Source organism: Carassius gibelio, chromosome B5 (assembly GCF_023724105.1).
Source record: "Carassius gibelio isolate Cgi1373 ecotype wild population from Czech Republic chromosome B5, carGib1.2-hapl.c, whole genome shotgun sequence".
NCBI classification, from domain to species: domain Eukaryota; kingdom Metazoa; phylum Chordata; class Actinopteri; order Cypriniformes; family Cyprinidae; genus Carassius; species Carassius gibelio.
Window position 1 is genome coordinate 18,787,149 of NC_068400.1, and position 22,684 is coordinate 18,809,832.

Sequence of the window (22,684 nt, forward strand, 5' to 3'; positions counted from 1 at the left end):
GTGTTAAAGCACCAAATAACCTGTAGACTGATTATTACTGTGACACATGAAACAAGAAAAACAACACGACTAATAAAAAAAAAAATTACGGCTTCAATAATTTATTTTTTGTACTCGTTTTAAGGACCTAATTTCGGGAAACGATGAGGAAATCACGTGATATTTCTCAGCTCCGTCAAGGATTGCATGCTGAATATGCTGTCATAGCTGGGAATGCAAATGCAGAAAGAGGCTCGGAGAAAATCGCTTTGTTACTTTCGTCCCACGTTACTTTCGACCCCGCTCTCCCCTACTCGCCCTGAGCCATCTTAGATATACTTTTTTATGATGGATTTTTATGATGGATTTATGCACTATATTTTGCTTCAAAACCGCTATTCACTGCCATTATTAACCTTGGAAGAGCCAAAACATTTTAAGTAGCCTAACACAATCTATTTCCAGAACATGATGCATGATGGGATTTGCTTAGCCTTGAATACTGCTCTGAAACAACATTCGAGATTATGTGGATGTAGTGTGGGACAATCTTGTGCACTTGATTCCCGTTGCGCGTGCACTCCAGTTGACCACAGTTGTAGCTTTATGGACTCATTGGGTCTGTCTCCGTACACTTGCAGTCTTTGCATTTGATTACTACTATATACTTACATTACATATTTCATTAAGTGTTCAAGGGCAAGTAAAGTTTTTACAGAGCTTTACTTACCCATTTAATTGAATTTTTTGTACATTAAACATCTACATTTCTGTTTAGTAGTGCCCATGAATGACAATTTAATTGTGGTGCTTTTAATTGTGATCAAATATAAAATGTATATAAAATATACTATACTTTACATTTCATAAAAATATCAAATTAAATTAATTTACACATAATTTTCTTTGACATCTCACAATTTCAGGACATGTGAGTTCTTAAACATGATGAATGGCAGAATATGCTTAGCCTGAAACACTACTCAGAACAGTTTGGATTTAGTGTGCATTACTGAGCAGTCCTGGAAAAGTCTTGTTTACTTACATCCTGTTAAATTTACACATTCTCAAGTGGCCAAGAATGCAAATGTTGGTATTGAGACAGCCCCAATTTTGCAAGCAATTAGGCAAGGAAGTCACCTGACCTGTAATTTTCCTTCTGAACATAGATGTCACTAAATATCTCATTTAAGCACATGCACTGAATGGCTATGCTAAACATCAGTGTTTGTGTGATTTCTGTGTGACTATCTGAATTTAAGTCAACTGATCCACTTGATTAAACAGAGCAAGCATACATCTGCATTGTACACTTCTTCTGTTGTGAATTTTCCATTCCTTGTGCTTTAGTAGAACGTTTGATGCACTGGACATATTAAATCAGACCGAATATCAAAGTTATCTCTGCTCATTTCACCACCACATTGTTCCCTGCTTCCTTTGTCTCTTGGACTGAAAGAAAAATGTACTTTCTTTTGACTAGTATTTGGATATCAAGTCCAAAATTATGGCACAGGTAAAAGATGGTCCAGTAAAATGCAATCATCTCTCAAATGTAACCATTTAATAACAAATAACCTAGCTATTGTTTTATATTATATAAATTGTTTTTATATGAAAATTAAACCTATTATCTCTCTGGAGTTATAGTTGTCATTGTTAAGCTTGTTGTCCAATCAGAAACAACTATTATGATGTCATTGTTTACATCTGTTGGCAATTATTTGCTATATTTATTTTTATTCTCCTCTGGGACCTACAGTAAATGTACCTTGAAAAGGCAGATTTTTATTGTTTGAAAAACAAATTGATGACAAATTATGTAAAAAGTCAGTGTTCATTCTGTCTCCTTGTGATAATTATTTATAGTTTAATTTGTTGCATCAGACTTATTGGGACACGTCAGTTTTTACGTAAGTTGTCTTCGCATGGTTTAAGTTACTTCCAATGACAAGAAGGTCACACTATTACAGTGCGTGTGTTGTGCAGGGTAAGGTGTGTTCGGTCTGACAGTTTGCAGCCATATTATGAGCAATACTATTGACAATGGATAATTCAAAAAGGCAACCATGTGAGGAGTCATCTCAAAGAAAATAAAATTTGTTCAAAGAAGAGCTTCTAGTAAAAAGGGACTGTGTGGAACTTGTAATGAACAGGTATCTTACCTGCTTGTTGGGCAAGAAAGGTTATCTTTGGGTCCATTTCAAATCCTTTGCAGTCTTGGAGCTGTCACCATATCAAAACAGCAGTCTGATATAGATAAGTTAATTTTCCCTTTTTGCTTGTAAGCTCTTCTCCGAATCAGTAAAATTATTTTTAAGGGACTATAAAACACATTAGACATAAATCAAGTGTTTCTGTTTTATTTATCTGATTGTGTGTTACATTTAAGGCATTTTGCAGATGCCTTCAACAGAATGACATAAATGAATGCTGTGGCAAAGAAATGTGGTAAAGAAATGGCTCGCATACAAATGACTCTCGTATGAGTTATAGCAGGTCTAAGTTTTGTTGATAGAGATTAGTCTGTGCCTGAACACTGGGAGGGATTCTGGCTGTTCTCATATTCAGTGGAGGTTGCTTTGGAGAAAATAATGGAAATGTGATACATCCACCATGACGCCAAAACCAACCATATGCTTTAAATCAAAAACAAGATTTACATTACAGTGGAAGTACAAATATTCACAAACCAGTTTGTGCACTCATTTGACCGAGTTCTTTCTAGCTTCCTCAAAGCTTAAGGAGAGACTGACTGTTCCACTTCCAAAGCTCACCCTTGGTTTCTGGTTATGTCTCCGTGTAGAGGAGGACTCAGTTTCATTCCCATTGGTCTTCATGCTGACTGAGGAAGCGGGCGAGGAGGCAGAGGACCCACCCACACTGCTTGACCTCTTCCTGGAGGCAGAACTGTGTCGTAGTGTTGCTTTAGCTGCTGCTTTGAAAGAATGAGCTGCTGTGCTACAGCGCACCTCCTCAATTGTGTTCCTGGATGGTTTTAGGAGAATGATGTACACCTTGTTGAAAAAGATACAGGCTAGTAAACTAAAGCTGGAGGCCAGAATGGCAATGACCTCAACCGCTGAGACAAATTTGCCATACGTGCTGAAGTATGCGGGGATGAAGGAAATCCAAACAATGAAAAAAATCAGCATGCTAAATGTTATGAACTTGGCCTCTGTGAAGTTTTCAGGAAGTTTCCGAGACTTGAATGCAAAGAAGAAACAAATAGCTGCCAGCAGGCATGTATACCCGATAAGGAACCCCAATGCCATCATGGAGCCCTCGTTACAGGTGATAAAGATGATCTCATCAATGTCATAGTTCTTGTAACTCCCTGGTGGGGCATTGTACAACCAAACCACACAGATCATCACTTGCACAAATGTGAACAGGAACACCAGTAAGAACTGCAGGTTCAGTCCCCACCATTTACGGTGGAGACTGGTGGGGATTTTGGCTTCAAATACCAGTAGGACACGATTGGTTTTAATTAGAATGCAAGAGATGCATAAAACAAAGCTGATTCCAAAAGCTGGTTGCCGAACACGGCACGTCCAGTCTTGTGGTTCACCTATGAATATAAGAGAGCTAGAGAAACAACAGATGAGTGAAAAAAGCAAAATAAATGACAGCTCTCGGTTCGATGCTTTCACAATTGGGGTATCACGGAATTGCACAAAAACACCTAAAACAAAAGCTGTTAACAGAATCCCAAGAACTGCAAATAAGGCCAAAGCAATCCCAAACGGTTCAGTCCAGGACAGAAACTCAATCTCCTTCAGAAAGCAGGATGTGTGATTGCCATTAGACCAGGAGTTATTTGGGCATTTAGAGCAAACACTGGCATCTGTGGAATAAAAGAAAAGAAATAGGAACAAAATACAATTTTCAAACTGTTGTGATAATTACAGTAATACTTCCATATTCCTTCCATGTATTAATCTTTGTTAATGCTGGTTAATAAAATGCATTTGTTCATTGTTTATTTGTTCAAAGTTCACTAACCACAGATTGGTTAACTATGGTTTTATTTTTAAAATGTAATCAGCAAATGTTAAATTAACTAAGATTATTTTATTAACTAAGATTACTACGTTTTAACAGAGGTGGCCAACCATTCTCCTGCTGCAGATTTAAGTTTCAACCCTGCTCCAACACCTGCCTGTAGTTTTCAAGTCATCAAATTGTAGCAGTATGGAGTACCTCAAGGCTCAGTGCCTTGACATTGTTAGGAAGGCAGACACACTCTGTCACTATAAATCTAGATTAAAGTCCCATCTCCCTAACCTGGCTTACATATAACACACAGACATTTCTATTATTCACATCTGTTAAAGCATTGTTAGGCTGCATCAATTAGGTCAACTGGATCCGGGAGAAATTAGCATAACACCCAATGCACGAAGAATGGCATTTACGCTAATATTAGTTTCATTATTATTCAGAGGTCACTGTAGCCACCAGATCCAGTCTGTTTCCAGATCCGGTGGCCTCTACAGACAGCCCTGAATGTCAGCGGAGACATGTCAACTACGTGAGCCTCAGAGACAGATCCCCAATAAAGACCTCGTCACATGCACAAGATCATGGGAACCAGACAAGTCCTCTGCACAATCTGATTATGCTGTAGCCTGGAATTGACCAGTTACTGTTGCCATCTCCGACAATCATTGCCTCACACTACACATCAAAAATTATCACAGCGCAAAGAGGAAACTGACAACTTGCCGACAGACAAGACCATCAGGGGCGGAACACACCATTTTTCAACCTTAAATACACCTAAATTAATCTACTCTCTGATTTGTGGACAAGGCTAGATGGGATGCAGCTGTGGCTAAAGGCCATTTACATTTACATATTTTTTTTAAATCCAGGGGATTTTGTCCACAGCATGATAAGAGCACACGTTTCTACATATTATTTTATTATTTAACACTTAACTTAACCGATGCAAGCCATGCAAACAGTGGGAAGATGACAGATTTTCTATTACACAAAACCTGTACTTTAAAAGGAATTCCTTGGCTTATTGCCATAACTGTGGTAGCCAACAACATCATAGCTTAACTCTCCGCACATATTTATACTTAGTTATATTGAAAAGATTTCAATTCAGTCTATCTTTTCTACCCCATTTTAACATGGATTTCTATGGAGACTGGCCGTAGCTGTTGGCAAGATGGCGTATAGCAGCGGGAGCGCATAATATCCATGTTCTGATTGGTCAGATCAGATCGCCTGTCAATCAAGCTTCCTGCGAATGGTCAATTAAACTGCTGGTTTTATCTGGCCAACTGAGCATGAATTCTCCCACGGTTTTTTTTTTCTCAATTTCTGTCACCGATGGAGATTTAGTTCCTCGCCACTGTCACCTCTGGCTTTCTTAGTTGGGGACACTTCATTTCCAGCAATATCATCAATTTAATTGCACAGATACTATTTGAACTGAACTGATGTTGGCTGATATTTAATGTGCATCTTGTCAGTCAAGCCGTAATCAGCTGTAAATCTTTACATGTGCATGATTTTACATGGAGCAGCATTTATTACACAAAGCCATTGTTCACTGACAAGCTGTGCAAAACATGCACAATATATGACTGTGGTTTGGCGCAGCTTCTCAGTGAACAACAGCTCTGTGTAGTAAAGTCTTCTCCATGTGAAATCACGCACGTGTAGAGATTTACCACTGATTACAGAACTGGCTTTACTGACAAGATGCGCATTAAATATCAGCCGATATTTCTTGTGCATCCCTAACCAAGGTGTAGACACCTGAGCCAGGGCATCTCTGTGGATCTACCATTGAAGAAAGTGTAATATTCAACTTGGGCTTTGTTCAAAACCTTAATTAGCACACTTTTTGAGGAGACAGGCATTTGTAGTGGTGTCCAAAACCAGCTGATACTATCAAGCGGACTCATTCAATCCCATAATGCACCACAATAATGAGAGCATCCATAATGCATTGCACAGTCTATAGGACATTGGCCTTCCAGGAACAGGATTGGACACTCCTGCATTAAACCCTTAACATCACAGAATTGCATTAATCCTGTTTAATTAGGACTAGAGATAAACTGCTCTACCATTGTTCCTTCCAAGACCAAAGAAAGTGCTGACTGTCTTCTAATAGATATTAAGTTGCTATTTCCTAAATTTTCTAACCTTTATGGTCACTGAACTCCCCATCCGAGCACTCTGTACACTCGAAGCAGCATGTAGGCTTGCCATCAATAATCCCTTTTCTGGTTCCAGGTTCACATTCCTCACTACAGTTGGAAAATGGTACCTGGCAGAGAAAAGAGAAGCAATATGTGATCCTGGACCACAAAATCACGTAGCACACGTATATTTGTAGCAATAGCCATGCATTATATGGGTCAAAATTATTGATTTTTGATTTTGATTGATGCCAAACATCATTAGTACATTTAGTAAAGATCACGTTCCATAAAGATATTTTTGTAAATTTCCTACCGTAAAATATGTTATAACTAAATTTTTGATTAGTCATATGCATTGCTAAGGACTTCATTTGGACAGCTTTAAAAGGCAATATTCTCAATATTTAGATTTTATTGCACCCTCAGATTTCAGATATTCAAATAGTTGTATCTCGACCAAATATTGTCCTATCCTAACAAATGATCCATCCAATGGAAATGAGATGATGTATAAAACTCAGTTTTGAAAAAAAAAAAAATATGCTGTCTCAGGCTAAAGGTCTATACAACAAGTTGCATTTGTTTCTGTAAGTGTGTGATCCTTTGGGTACTCCATTAGTTAATGAACACTAGGCTAAATAAATAATCTAAGAGCCATGAAAACTAGGAACTGTATGTATGTTCTATGATTACTCACCTCAGTTAGATGGCCGTTCCACAGTATCTCAGTCTTGTCAATGGAAAGTTGGGCCCCATTCTTGTTATGTATGCTGTAATAACCAACCTCCTTAAATACAACAGAACCATCCTCAGGTGATCGATGCCAGTTTATGATCGTATAATTTGCTGAGAGCTCACTGCCATTGTCAAAGCACACCTTCTCCCGTATGCTGTTTATAAAGTTGAGGTGTCTCAGTTGTTTCAGAACCTTTTAGAATAAAAAGAGGCATGTGAATATCATTTTGTTGCTATCCTAAAAAGACCAGAGCAGAGCAGAAGGGAACCTTCTGGAATACTGCAACAGAAAATTATTGTGCAGCTTACAAATATAAATGTAGCATAATAAGTAACCCACCTGCCAAGCTTCAACTTTCCTAATGTCTGCACAAGAACCATTAGCAAACAATCCTTTTCCAGGTGTGCAGGTTAGTATGTCCTGAAGTGCCTGTGCTATGGCATAAACAGCCACATACACGTTATAAGAAATCCTTAAGTGTGTGTAGTCCAGGTACGGTGTCTCCACACTTGCAATATCTTCTTCACCAGTGCACAGTGGTCTGAAACTTGTACTTCCATTTTCACTGTCCTCATTTCTTGGACTATCTTTTAGATAACAGTTAAAAGTCTCCTCCCAAAATTCTCTCACAAACTCATTGTGGCTGGACTTCTTTGGGTGCACTTGCTGTAAGAACTCTTTAAAACCCGGTATATGACCAGCTCTCAGTGCAAAGCCAATAGTTCCTCCCATGACATCAAGGTACTCTGGCTTAGCAACCAGGCTAGAGCTGGCCCATGCCTCACTTGCCAACCAGATACGGTCTGTAACATTTCGCTTCACCATCTCTTTAATAAGTGGCTCGATATCTGGTCCACTAGCAAACACGGCAATGACTTTAGCAGTTGAGTTTTCAATGCGGTCCACTAGGCGTCGAATCTCTGCTTCATCAATGTATTGTGAAATTAAAACATTAAGATCAATGCAGATGTCCCTATGAAACATTTCGTTTTCAAACTTTTCAATACCCGGACGGCCATATTCATCATCAGAGGCAATAGCAATCACCCAGTTCCACTGGAAGTGGTCAATGACAGCAGCCATAGCAATAGCCTGATACTCATCTGTGGGGATAGTTCTCATGAAGGATTTGTACTGATTTTTGTTGCTCAGAAGTCGACTGGATGAAGCATAGCTGATCTGAAAAAAAAAAAAAAAGTGGAGAAGAGGGACAATTTAAGTCAATTAAGTTATAAGATTAAATGAGATCATCCAGATATGTATCCAGTAATAGAACTGTTGTCTTTACGAACAGTCAGTATTAATTTATTCATGCTGCATTTACCAAGCATATTTTTCTTATTTCTTGTAATTGCTCACAAAATTATTCTAATGAAACACTTAGAGATGGTTTGGAAATTGCAAAACAACCTGAGGAATGTAGAAGAGGCCCAGAAGGTCAGCCACTGCTGTAGAGACTGCAGATCCAGATGCCCCAACCACTGCAATGGTTGATGGGATGTTCCCTGTGCAGTTACAGAATTCATCCAAGTTGATTGAATCAATCTTATTCTGTGCAACAAAGCTTAGCGACGCCTCCAGGCCTTTCGAGACAGTGTTACATGTGTCAAATATACGGTAGCCAAGTGTGATGTTTGGAAGAAGAGTAGAGCTGTTGTTGATTTCCTCTATAGCAAAGATCATAGATTGCAGCCAGCGGAATCCACGAAAATTATATCTGAATAAGAAAGTAGCCTATATTTCAGTATAAAGAATGATATTTTGACCCATGTTTATTATTTAATCAAGTTAATCAACAAAGACTAGTACTTAGAACTGACTTAAAATATTTAATATGACATGGCAAATCCAAGGCTTTTAGAAAAAGACACTTTAAAATTGTGTTAAGTTGTAAATAAAAATTACAAATAGCAAATACAAATATATGCTATTGAAAACTAAGTGCAAATAGCAATGGGTTCTATTTACATTAAGTGAAAACAGCAATATATATATATATATATATATATATATATATATATATATATATTTATATATATATATATATATATATATATATATATATTAGCGATATGCTATTTACCCAGCTATAGATTCTATTTACACTACTTGCGCTTTTCCACTGCATGGTATGGCACAGTATGGTTTAGTACAGTTCACTTTTGGGGGTTTTCCACTGGGTACAGTACCTGGGTACCAGGATAAGGGTTGCCGCAAATGTAACAGCAGAGGTGGCCGCAAATATAAATGACATGTGAATAATTCTGTCCACTCTAAAGTGACACTAAACCGCAGTGGAAACACAAACCGAGCCATGCCGCACTGAGCCATGTTGAGCCGAGTCGTACCACACAGTGGAAAGCGCCATATGTTAAAACTATACCAGTTATTGCAAATAATGGCAATTATCTGCACCTCATTATTGTAGTGCATTTTAAAACAGTATGCAATAATAACATATTGAGTGTAAATTATCATTTTTAATTCAGATTATTAAGTGGATGTCACTTATTGGGACAATATTTTTTTTTTTTTTTTTTTATAAATTCCTTTCCAAAGTGATATGACACCACTGGATGCAATTTTGCATAAGCGTCTTTTGACACTACGTATAAAAATACACTACGTAAAGGGCACTGTAGTACATTTACAAAAAAACGAAAATAAATACTGTTTTAGTCTTCCTACTTAAAATGTCATATTTAATTCAGGGTTACTTAACATTTCTTTGTAACTAATTGTGGTATTTACTAGCAATTTCTGAGAGAATATTTCTTCTACACCAAATTTGCTTGTGTAGGTTCTTCTGTTGTTAAGCTAAGAAAACACTGGAAATTTGTCTTTCCAGACAAATTTCTCATCACTTAAAACAGGACAACTTTTGAACGGACTTCAAATTAAATATGGCTTTCTATTTAAATATGGCTTTCTATTATGTCCTTAAAGGGTTAGTTCACCCAAAAATGAAAAGTAGGCTGTTTCAGACGAAACCAGTCGGAGTTAGATTAAAAATTATTTGATATATCAAGCATTCAAGCAGTCAGCGGATGTTGCATTGCTTCAGTCCAAAAGAAGTGAAATAAAAAGCACCCATCCATACTCAGAATTGGTGCTCTGCATTGAACCCATCCAAGTGCACACACACAGTAGTGAGTGTGCACTTATGCCTTGGGTACTGAAGGTGGAAGAGAGTGCTGTTCATTCACTCCCCCCACCTACAACTCCTGCTGGTACTGAGACTCAAACCTGCGACCTTCGGGTTACAAATCCGACTCTCTAACCAGCTGCCCCATAAATGGAAGAAGTTCCAGGGGAATGACGTAAGATATCAGCTTTGTGCATGCGCCGCTCAGAAGTGACAAGTGTTCGACCGATATCGCCAAGGCAGATATTTGTCATTTTTCAAATATCGGCATTAGCCGTTAAGTTTTCTGCTTGGCCGATGTGTTCGAGGCGGGGCTTTTATTTTGACACAGTGCTCACATTCTCCCTCTTGTCTGCTTTCATCATTAACAGTTCTGTCTAATTCAGATAGAAGTCTGTCTAATACGGTTAAATAAAAGAATTAATGTATTAACAAGTATTATAACAATTGCTTTTATATTATAAGTAATAGAAAGGCAAACATTATAATACTTTTTCGTTTGCTGTCAGCATTAAGCAAATACGTACATATATCATTTAAAAAAATATTTGAATGGCTAATGAACATCTAATTTAACAAACCCTGCAAACTTAGTTGAATCTGTCATGATCCTGGCTCTTTCCTTCTCTTTTCTCATCCCTTACCTCCCTCTGCTGGTTGTTTCATGTCCTACTTTCTCTTCTTACCCATTCTCTCTTCCTCTCATTACCGTCAGCTGGATCTCATTCTCTCATCAGTGGAGACCAGGACAACTAGAGTCCCAGATACAGATCCCCTGTAAAGACCTTGTCTCAGACGACCACCAGGACAAGACCACAGGTAACAGATGATTCTTCTGCACAATCTGACTTTGCTGCAGCCTGGAATTGAACTGCTGGTTTCGTCTGGTCAGAGGAGAACTGCCCCCCCAACTGAGCTTGGTTTCTCCCAAGGTTATTTTCATCAATTCTGTAAGCAATGGAGTTTTGGTTCCTTGCCGCTGTCACCTCTGGCTTGCTTAGTTGGGGTCACTTCATCTAAAGTGATAATGTTGACTTGATTCCAAATGAATGCACAGACACGATTTAATCTGAACAGAGATGACATCACTGAATTCAATGATTAACCGCTTTCAAGATGCAAGGGGCGTTGCTGGGAAGGCACGATGAAGAGCTCACCACAATTTGCCATGTTGTGGATTCGTTGTCCGTTCAAGTCTCTGATCTTTCTCAGCAACTCCACTTACTTCGGATGGACGTTCCCAGTCCACTCCTCAGTATCCGCCTCAGGAGCCGCGGGTGAACAAACTGTCTCAGTGACTCAGTGTGAGGTCGTCTTCTCGCTTCAGCCATCTTCCTACTCCATAGCGCATTCCCGTATCGCCTATGTCATCTCACTTCTCAAAGGAAGAGCCCGCGAGTGGGGAACGGCTGTATGGAATGCAGAGGCCGAATGTCTGATCAGTTGTGTGTTTTTGACCGCTCTTTCCCCATGGTCCAGAAGCCTCTTGCACTTTGTCCTCATTACGGCAAGGACGATGAACCATCACCAAGCTTTCTGGGGAGTTCCGGACCCTCTCCACTTCATGTGGCTGGAACGAGCCAGCCCTGGTGGCCCGTTTCATTGAGGGTCTTAATGGCGAGATAAGGGATGAAGTGTTGGCCCGAGAGGTACCGACTCGCCTTGATCCCCTGATCGATTCCGCCTTGTGAGTGGAGAATTGTTTTGAGCTGCGCCAACGGGCTCGCCGTGTTCTGACCACGGCCACTCCGTTATCCAAAGTCGGCTCTCCGTCTGTAGCCGCTATCACTCCTGAACCGATGCAGCTGGGAGGAATCTGAATCTCGGCTGCTGAACCCCAGTGTCGGACCGTCAACTGCCTCTGTCTCTACTGCGGCTCGGAGGGACATTTCATTACCACATGCCTGGTAAAAGCCAGAGCTCACCAGTTGTAAGAAGGAAGACTCGTGAGCGCCTTTTCTCTGGACCCTCAACCATGCTCCTGGACCACCTTTCCTGTTCTTCTCTGCTGGGCCAACTCTTCTGCTTCCTGTCTTCCTTGAAAGACTCTGGAGTGGAGGAAAATTTTATGGACTAGAACTGGGCCCTGTAACAGGGTATTTCCCTCGTAGATCTTCAGGATCCCACTTCTGTCTTCGCCCTGGATGGTAGCGTTCTCGCCCAAGTTAACTTATTCCACAGCACCGGCAAGTCTCACCGTGTCCGGTGTCCACAGAGAGACTATTTCTTTTTTCATTTTTAATTCCCCTGATACCCCTGTAGTTTTGGGTCACCCATGGTTGACCGAACATAATCCTCATATTAATTGGGCTAAGAATTTTGATTCCTGAGTGCAAAGCTCTTGAGAAATATCTCTCAGAATCATTAGATGCGGGCACTATCGTTACCTCCACCTCTCCTGCGGGGGCTGGGGTTTTTTTGTGAAGAAGGATGGTATGCTGCGCCTCTGCATTGATTACAGAGACTTGAATGACATAACGGCTAAGAACCGGTAGCCGTTACCCCTTATGTCATCAGTTTTTGAAATCCTGCAAGGGGCACAATACTTTGCAAAACTAGACCTTTGAATTGCCTATCATCCTGTACGAATCAAGGAGGGTGATGAGTAGAAGACGCCTTTTAATACACCCCTTGGGCACTTTGAAAATCGTGTTCTTCCGTTTGGTCTAGTTAATGCCTCCTCCGTATTTCAGACTCTCATTAATGATGTCCTTAGAGACATGTTAAAACTGTTCATATCGTTTACCTTGACAATATTTAGATTTTCTCTCTTCAGATTCATATGCAACATATTAGACAGGTCCTTCAACGACTCTTGGAGAACCGTCTTTTTGTCAAGGCAGAGAAATGCACCTTTCACGCTCAATCTGTCAAGTTTCTCTGTTCCGTTATCTCTTTCCATACTCGTACGTAGAGGATCTTATAGCGTTATATTTTAGTAAAAAGTTATGAGCGTGTAAGACATGCTCACGAGCACATTATGGTATTTCACACGCGCAAAAATGAACCTTCAGCTGGCATGATAAAAGTACTCGTGCACAAATTCAACAACCGAGAGGTGTACAGGTAGCTGCAAGCGAGCGCATGACATACTCGCATAGGTTAACTCTGCTTGTGCAGTTGAATCCTGCTCGCGCACAGCGGGCTTCTGCTCGCGGAGTGCTGTTTTGCTCGCGCAGTGGATTTCTCGAGTCTACATGACTTTTGACAATTTGGGGGCGGAAACCAAGGAGGGCACTGACCCTCTTATGATTGGTCACTTTCACACAGGGACATCCTTGTACCTTGATTGACAGCTCTCATTGCAGGAAGCACGGAGTTGGGTTAAGTTACCACCGAAGAAGAGTGGGAATGTATTAGAATGAGTTTTCTAATATACATTAAATGTCTCTGCACGTATAAAATGCTGCGCTGATCATAGTTAAATCAGTTACCATCGATGAATATACACTCTAGAAACGGTTGGGTCATTTTGTTGGGTTATTTTATTTCTTTTTAAACACTTTTGGGTAGTTTCAAATTTACCACGTGTTGGGTTAAACCTGCTGGGTTGCGTCGCTGGGTTATTTCAGGCCAGCGCTGGGTTATTTAATGCGCTTTGAAGATCGCTCCCCAACTGTCATTTTGGAAGAACAATGGGGCAAAGCCACGGCTTTCAACGGTTTTAAGTTAAGTTTATTTAATGTTTTCTTTAATAATTATTTTAAATTGGCAGAATTCTAACTTTTTTTGCGGCAACATTACTGTTAAACTTCTATAGGCCAACATTATTTACATTTAAATGATGAACAGTTTACCTCAAACGGGCAACCTACGTAACTTTACTCACATAATCGTGCTAAGGTATCTAAGACGACAGATTAATACAGTTTTATTAAGTTTCAGACAGTGATGGATGGCTGAAATATGCGAATATCTGTGAAAATAGAGGAAAAAGTCGTTTCTGACACTGAAAAGCGAATTTAACAATTTAACATGTAAATGAGTCAAATGAGTTCAAATAAGTGAATACGACTATCTGCTCTAATGTAAACGCCTGCAGTTGTCCATATCGACATGTAAATCATACAAATTACGTACAATATAGTCAGACCGCAGGTCTAATATAACAGACGATCCGGTTCCCGGTTCAGTAATTCTCGAACAAAGTGATTCCGGGAAAAGAATCGACGTCTCAGGTCATTTCAAAGTGCGCGCATGCACAGCGGACGTAGGCCGAGTTAGTGAGGTGATTTAATGCTTGTGTGGTTAATAAAGACTTTTTACATACAAGTTATAATTCAAAATGTTGTTTTTTTCCTTTCAGAAAAGCACATGGATACACTTGTGAGAGAAAAACTCTTCGAGTGCCGTCTTATTGAGGCATCTAACAGTAAGTTCATGTTTATTATACATTTTACATAATTGCTTGTCTGTTATAATCAACTAACATTAACCCTCACTTAACTTAAAGGCACATACATTTTTATTTCGTGCATAAAGCTACACTTTATGTAACTTTATGTTCAGATTACATAATTTATGAGCGTAAACTTCATATACCCATTTTCCAAATCGTGTTTTTTACTTGTCCTTATCACTTTGGTACACCTATAAGTGTATATGGACTGTTTTAAAGCTGCAGAGTAGCCCAGTACCTGCGTCACTTGTCATAGAAATGTCTGTGTGCGCGCATTCAGTGTGATCTCCTTCACTGTGCCAGTGACTGTGTGTTTGAAAAAGCCAGGATATTAACATAAGACTGTGATTTATAATGACTGGAACATCCCATTGATTAGACAGTTTGAAAGCACACCTTTCAGCCAACCACTAGAGCATATTCTGCTTCTGTAGACCAACTCATAGGTGAATTTAACTCATAAACATGATGGACTCAATTTCATGATGAACTTCACACAGTTAATTGAACTGAATCACTGTTATTAACAGTTAACAAATTAAAACACTTTGTATTTTCTTTTACTTTATTTTATAGGTTGGAACAAACATGGAATTCTTTAACTGAGCAGAGTACAAAAAACCCCATCCAAATGTCATGGCGATTTAAAAATGCCAGCAGATCTCTCAGGCATTGATCATAATCAATGGACAGGTAAGGATATTCTGGACTATTTTCAAAAGGAATTGCAAATTGTAAATTTAATTGCATTTTTCCACATGTAGACGCATACATTGTGACAGTCCAAACGCATTTGAATTTCAGATGCCTTACACAGAAAGCTGTCAATTTGTGTCAAGGGTGGGACTATACTATAGGGCATGTTTGTATTGGGAGATATTTTGTAGTTTTTAACCCCAAATCTCTCACTGTTTCCACTCTGATGCACGTCAGCAAAGCAACATTACAGTTCTACTCTGATTTACCTATTTGCATCTTACCCTATATTTTATTCATCAGGTGAAAAGCATTTTGCACAATTGTCTTTGAGTGACGTCACCTCCCAATACAAACACTCTCCATAGTATGGTCCCACCTCTGACAAAAATTGACAGCTTTCAGTGTGAGGTATTGGAAATTCAGATGCTAAAGTAATTGCAATTCCATTTGAGTTTTGGCAGGTAACATGTGCGACACAGTGAAAAAACAGACATTGTAATTCATAAAACTTCATGTACTTGTTCTAATGATGCATCTATGCTAACATTAGTCTGTTTCTCTCTTATTCCGAGGTCACTGTAGGCACCAGATCCAGTCTGTATCCAGATCAGAAGGTCACTGCAGTCACCCAGATCCAGTACGTATCCAGACCAGATGGTGGATCAGCACCTAGAAAGGACCTCTACATCCCTGAAAGACAGAGGAGACCAGGACAACTAGACCCCCAGATACAGATCCCCTGTAAAGACCTTGTCTCAAAGAACCACCAGGACAAGACCACAGGAAACAGATGATTCTTCTGCACAATCTGACTTTGCTGCAGCCTGGAATTTAACTACTGGTTTCGTCTGGTCAGAGGAGAACTGGCCCCCAACTGAGCCTGGTTTCTCACAAGGTTTTTTTCTCCATTCTGTCACCGATGGAGTTTTGGTTCCTTGGTTTTCCTTAGTTGGGGACCATTAAGATCAAGCAACATCATTGACTTGATTGCACAGAGGGACGATACATCACTGAATCAATGATGAACTGACGTTAACTGAAAACTGAGTGTTTACTGTTGTCCCTTTTCATTATTACACACTATTTTCCTATGTAATAACAGACTTTTTAAGCAAATGGACTTTGCTTTTCCATTTGAAATTTGGCAGTCCCTGTGCATTCATGAAAACTGAAACAGTAATTTTTGTTCAGTGTTTTTGAAACAGTGTTTTTACTCAAGATTTGCAATTGTGTTTGGATTGTCACAATGTGTCACATGTAGAAAACATAATTGAAAATATAATTTGCAATTCCTTTTGAAAATTGTCCTTCCATAGACAGGCTCTATAACAGAGTACACTGCTCTCAGTTGTAGATCTTTGCTTCAAATCATAAGTGTTTGACAATAGTACACCCAAAAATGAAAATTGTCATTAATTATTCACCCTGGTCAGAAAGCTCTCGAAATTCATCGAAAATATCTTAACTTGTGTTCTGAAGATGAACGAAGGTCTTACGGGTTTGTAACGACATGATATAAATTTATAATATACATTTTAGGACATCTTTAAATGATTTTACATTTAAATGTAAAAAATGTTAATTCTCAATGTCATTTCACTGTGTATTTAAATAGCTAAACATGTAAAAATGTAATAGTTAAACAGCTAGACACCGGTCATTCAGAAATAATTTTCTTATTTATTGCAACTGTATTTGTTTTTGTTTTGTTTTTTGTTTTTGGATTTGCTGGAAACAAAAAAAGGGAAAATTGCATGTTGTTTGTCATTGGTACAAATTTGTGAATGTCAGATTCCATTAAAATTATTTTTAACAGTCTAAATAACCTGTATTCTTCATTATTTATTAATCCATGATTGCTTTGTTAAGCAAAAGTGAAATTATGAGAATAACCCAGCAAGAATAACCCAGAATCATAAAAATGCAAACACACAAAGGGTAGAAATTGCAATCTTGGGTTTTCTCAATAACCCAGCATGCTGTTCTGTCTAATATTTACCCAGCGCTGGGTTGCCAATTGGGTTATTTTTAACTCAGCCATTTTTAGAGTGTATTAGCGAACGATGAAGCCTACGTTTTGTTAAGAAAGTTAACATTAACGTTACATATTTCCTAAATGAATCATAACATAATTGTTTTCACATGTACTTTTACATGTGAAAAAAATTATGTTATGATTCAGTAAGCCTAACGTTAGTTGTCTAAGATGCAGTTTTTAAAGATTAAAAGTTTTAAAATGAGTGTCTGGCCATCAGCATCACAAGTGTTGGCTAAGGCGTTAGCTACAGAAAGAATAGGCTAGCTAGTTACGTTACTTGTTGCCGAAAAATATGTAACGTCAATGTTAACTTACTTAACAAAACGTAGGCTTCATCGTTCGAAAATATATAAATCGATGGTAACTGATTCAACTATGATCTGCGCAGCATTTTATACATGCAGAGACATGTATAAAACTCATTCTAATTCATTCCCATTCTTCTTTGGTGGTAACTTAACCCAACTCCGTGCTTCCTGTAATGAGAGCTGTCAATCAAGGTACAACGATGTCCTGTGTGAAAGTGACCAATCATAAGAGGGTCAGTGCCCTCCTTGGTTTCCGCCCCCAAATTGTCAAAAGTCATGTAGACTCGAGCGAGCAGAAATCCACTGCGCGAGCAAAACAGCACTCCGCGAGCAGAAGCCCGCTGTGCGCGAGCAGGATTCCACTGCACAAGCAGAGTTAACCTATGTGAGTATGCCATGCGCTCGCTTGCAGCTACCTGTACACCTCTCGGTTGTTGAATTTGTGCTCGAGTACTTTTATCATGCCAGCTGAAGGTTCATTTTTAGCACGTGTGAAATAACATTATGTGCGTGTGAGCATGTCTTACACGCTCATAACTTTTGACTAAAATATAACGCTATAGGCTCTGCCCTAAGGGGCTTTTGTTTGTGCCACCCATCACGCTGTTCTTCAGTGGGGGCACTCGTCTAATTGATTCACTCACCCAGGGGTCAGAGGCACTATTGTGCCGTTCGTCAGAGGTTTTGGTGGTCCTCCCGTGAGTGAGACATTCGCTGCTTAATCGTATCCTGTTCAGTCTGGCCCAAACTAAGGTCAGTAATAGTCCCCTGGAGACCCCATGGGTGCAGATTGCCCTTGATTTCATTACTGGGCTCCCTCCATCCACAGGTAACCAAGTTATTCTCACTGTTGTAGAACGCTTTCTAAGATCGCCCACTTTATTCCCCTTCATAAACACCTGTCTGCCAGAGAGACCACCCAGACTGTCGTTGAACATGTTTTAAGATCCACGGTCTTTCCGAGAACGTTGTATCTGATAGAGGACCACAATTCTCCTCCCTCTTCTGGAAGGAGTTTTGTCACCTTATCGGTACCTCCACCAGTCTCTCCTCTGGGTTTCACCCACAGACGAAAGGTCAGGCCGAACGCGCTAACCAGACTATCGGTTGGCTGTTGCGCAGTCTCGCATTTCGTAACCCTGTGTCTTGGGCATAACATGTTATGTCCGTTATGTCCGTGGACAGAGGGTTTGGCTCTCTACCACTATCCTTACCCTTCAGTACCCCTCGCGTAAGCTGGCCCCCAAATTCATTGGACCTTTCCGAATGATTAAGATACTTAATTGTCGAGGGCTCTCCCATCTACCCAGTTTGTAGGTTACTTGATGTTCGCCCCAGGGGGAGGGGGGTCATCAATTTCTGGTTGATTGGGAGGGTTATGGTCCTGAGGAGAGATGCCGGATCCCCTCCTGGGAGGTTCTGGATCGCTCACTCATCGACAATTTTTTCCGCCCCCCTCAGTCCCCATCTTCTAGTGCACCAGGAGGCGTACCTTGAGGTCGGGGTACTGTAATTATCCTGGCTCTTTCCTTCTCTTTTCTCATCCATTGCCTCCCTCTGCTGGTTGTTTTATTTCCTAATTTCTCTTCTTACACTCTTACCCATTCTCTATTCCTCTCATTACCGTCAGCTGGATCTCATTCTCTCATCATCACACCTGTTCTCTATCTACCTCTTTCGCCCTCACTATTTCTAGCTCTCTCTTTCATGTCTGTGTTGTTGGATTATTGTTTGACCTTGATGCACGTAGCAGAGTTTAACCATGACTTCTCAGAAGTTATTTCCTGTTTTGTCTTGTTTGCATATCAAGCCTCAAATGTTGCTGCTGTTTCACCTGTTCTATGCTGTACCCAGTGGCCTCCGTTGAGAGTAGCAGAGGGTTACTCATCTCGCCAGTTGTCCAGATCTCACAGATCAAGAGCCGCCCGGATCTACGCCAGATATCTTCAGTTAATGTCTTGGAAAGAAGCAACAAAGCACTCCTGGGTTACCCTTTTGTGAATATTTTGTTCTATTTATCAGCCTTGTGGTGCTTCCTAATTTGCTCATTAAAAAGACTGTACCCGCTTCTTGTCTCTGGACCCCTGTTTCATCATAGAATCGATCTGTGAGATCTTGTGAAGTGTGCATTTTTATCTAGCATGATCGCATGTTCTCTGTGTGATGATTGGTCCATGTGAATTGAATGCTTTAAAATTTAAACTTGTTATTTCAAATTATGCTGCACTTAAAGTATTTGCCCACTGCCATATTCATGTAATTTTCTCTGTATGCTCTATGTAAAATGAGTGTTGCCCTGGCTTTATTTGAAAAATATGATTCCCAATGCACATAAACTTCCCAGAATACAGAGTGCCCTGTTGGTTACAGTGTTTACTTCCTTTTTAATTATATTTTTATTAAATATTTATTTGTGAAACATACTTTGTCATCTGAAGTATAAGTATTCCTATTTTACACATTTTTTTTAATCCATTATCAAATTATTTCAAATTTCTTAAATATGAATAAAAATAAACATTATTTATGTCTGCTTTATTTTGGCCTTCTTTCCAAGATATCAGCATCGGCTGTCAAAAAACATTATCAGTGGACCACTATGCTGGTTTTCACAAGACTCACCGCGGCATGCGTAGTGCTGACCTCCATACGTCAGGCTTCTGAGTACAACTGTTGGCGCAAGCTAGATTCAAGTGATTATTATGTTTGGAATATGGATATATTTTTTTACAAAAATGCATCAATTCACTAATACGCCTTTGTTCACCCCCCCCCAGAGGCATATGAGACACTTTTTTATAATTTTTATGGATGGGCGCTTTTTATTTAACTTCTTTTGGACTGAAGCAATGCAACACCCCTGACTGGATTCATCTGAAAGAAGAAAGTCATATACACATAGGATTCCTTGAGGGTGAGTAAAACTAATTTTCATTTTTGGGTGAAATAGCCCTTTAAATGAATCAACATTAAATTTACAGTTAGTCACTAAATAATGTGTTAATTACCAAAGGTCAGTTATCTTGATATAAAAAGTTTGAACTGCATTTCGAGAAGCTGACCATGTTGTGTTTATACCTGACACACTCAGTTGACATTGGCCTCGCTGCAAGATCCTGGTCTTTGGATGCCACTCCAAAGTGTATTGGGAAAAGCCCCCCTAGCAGTATGTCCCCAGTCTTCTGGGCCCTCTGGTGTGGGCCATAGATTGAAATTACACCGCTGAAACCCAGTAGAACCAGGTAGTGCAAGTAAAACTTCAGATGAAACTTCATTTCTTCAGTTGGTTTCTGAAGCGCTCTTCATGGGGCAAGGTAGATGTTGTTAAAGTGTCAAGCTTTGGAATTTCCACTAGTTTCGTCAATTGCCTCTTTTGTCAAAAAATATTTTGAAATGCTCTTCCCTGAGTTGATAAAATCAGCAGACATTATGCATAGAGTGTCAGAGAGACCAACCCATTCTTGAGCGGGGATGTTGCTGGGAAATCCACCCGCATCGCTGATCATATATCGGTCTATTTGCAGAGATGAAGATTCTTTTGTTCCTTTCTCCAGTAAATGTCTCTCCTGTTCATTATGTGATGGATGGAGGAAAACAGCCCATGAAAGTAACTTAAAGTATTTAGTGTTTGATTTTTGACTCAACACACAGTATTTGGTTGAATGCTGGACATTCCTGAAAAAAAAAAAACATAACAAATAATTATTATTATTAAACAAATAATTTTTATGTTTATACAACAGCTATAGTATTTCTGTTCTTTGAATTTGATTGGTTAAGCAGCATAGAGTACAGCAGTGCCCACCCACTATTTTAGCTGCCCATATAGACACACAACAACGTCATTTGCAGTAGACCTTCAAATAACTGTGGGGCCACTAAAGTGCTCTTTTGCTTATAATGATTCTCTGATTGGTGGAGATGTTTACATGGGTAATATAGTTTATCATCAGGAATTTCACTACTGAACATGATTATTATTTCCAAAGAAATGCTGAAACATATTCTATCAGTTGTCATCCTCATAGCTCACAGTAGGTCTTTATTTAAATGTTTATATGTAAACATTCAAAATCGATTAAAAAACATTCAAAAACGATAAAGTTAAGACTTTTTCTTTTCAGAATCCAACAAATGAACTCTACCGGTGTGGGCAAGTAGATGTCTCTTTAGACCAGGACTTTTATAAGTGAAATGTGGTGCAAATTGAACATGGTATGTTTGAGTTTGTGTAAAACATGAAATGTGCTGTCACCAACAAGTGGCAATAAATTATAAGACTTCCCTTTCATAGGTCACTTCGATGCTGCGGTGACGTAACCGCTTTGGGAACACCCCTCGGTGTGATGAATGTCTGAAGCCCTATACAATCCTGCCAATCCTATTGGCCAAATAGCACTTGGCACCGCCCTACGCATGCGTACTGTTGGGAACTCAGAAACGAAGACCAGGAGACTCTTGGGTAATCTTCAGCAGGATTCTTTATTGAGAACGCTCTGCGTGGCGCTGCAGTCATCAAAAAGTCTAATTTGTCCTTAAGACATTGTAGTTTTTATACATTCAAGTGGGAGGGATCCATACAGTAGAGGTGGAGACCATTTTAACAAAGCATGCAAATGCAATCAGGAAGATACCAGACACTGGCAACTTCCCAGCCTTGATCTTATCAGCATAACAGTGTCATTTAAATACAGAGGTGCCTGACAGTATCAGAGACAAAAGGCACAGCTGTGTCTTGAGCTTAAAAAAAAACAAATGGCAAGGAAAAGCACAAAGACAAAAGGACATTATCTCAGACACCTGATTTTCCTGATTTACCTCAAAATGTATATCAAAACGTTTTCAGTTCATATGCTATTACATTGGAACCTAGTTTTAACATTTTTCGTATACCTGGGTGCCGCGCGCCATTTCGCACAGATTTTATTCCTTCAGGGAAGCGAATCATATGTGCCCTAGGATTCATCTCACGTTCTCCAGCCATTTCTACGAGCAGTGTTTAACTCCTCTTCATGGACGCGATGAGTCAATGAAGGGTGAGAGCAGTATAATGGGTTTATCACGAGGAGGCACTCATGAGAGGTTCCTTAGCAGCCTCTCTACATGTTCTCTCCGTAATAGCCTACAGCTACAGTAAAAAAAAGAAAAAAGAAAAAAAAAAAGAATCCGCGCTCTGGAGTGTATTTCTATAAGTCGCCTTGCATCCA

The 22,684-nt window shown here is 39.5% G+C and overlaps 1 protein-coding gene across 1 annotated transcript; it reads right to left on the minus strand.

The window, feature by feature from the left end:
• Positions 1 to 2,344: 2,344 nt before the first annotated feature.
• Positions 2,345 to 21,144, minus strand: casr (calcium-sensing receptor). The gene is made up of 6 exons (XM_052557940.1): positions 20,556 to 21,144; positions 8,299 to 8,605; positions 7,228 to 8,067; positions 6,850 to 7,080; positions 6,154 to 6,277; positions 2,345 to 3,829 (listed from the first exon to the last, which is right to left on the minus strand). The coding sequence occupies exons 1-6, from the start codon at positions 20,750 to 20,752 to the stop codon at positions 2,685 to 2,687; spliced, it is 2,844 nt and encodes a 947-aa protein (XP_052413900.1). The 5' UTR covers positions 20,753 to 21,144; the 3' UTR covers positions 2,345 to 2,684.
• Between the last annotated feature and the right edge of the window lie 1,540 nt (positions 21,145 to 22,684).

Bases quoted from the DNA above. Each gene is read 5' to 3' on its own strand.
- casr (XM_052557940.1), bottom strand. From the start codon at position 20,752: ATGAAGTTTCATCTGAAGTTTTACTTGCACTACCTGGTTCTACTGGGT. The intron at 8,606-20,555 runs GTATAAACACAA...TTTCTTATTCAG, and splicing joins ATGTCAACTGAGTGTGTCAG to ATATAATTTTCGTGGATTCC. The intron at 6,278-6,849 runs GTGAGTAATCAT...TTTCTCTGCCAG, and splicing joins GGAACGGCCATCTAACTGAG to GTACCATTTTCCAACTGTAG.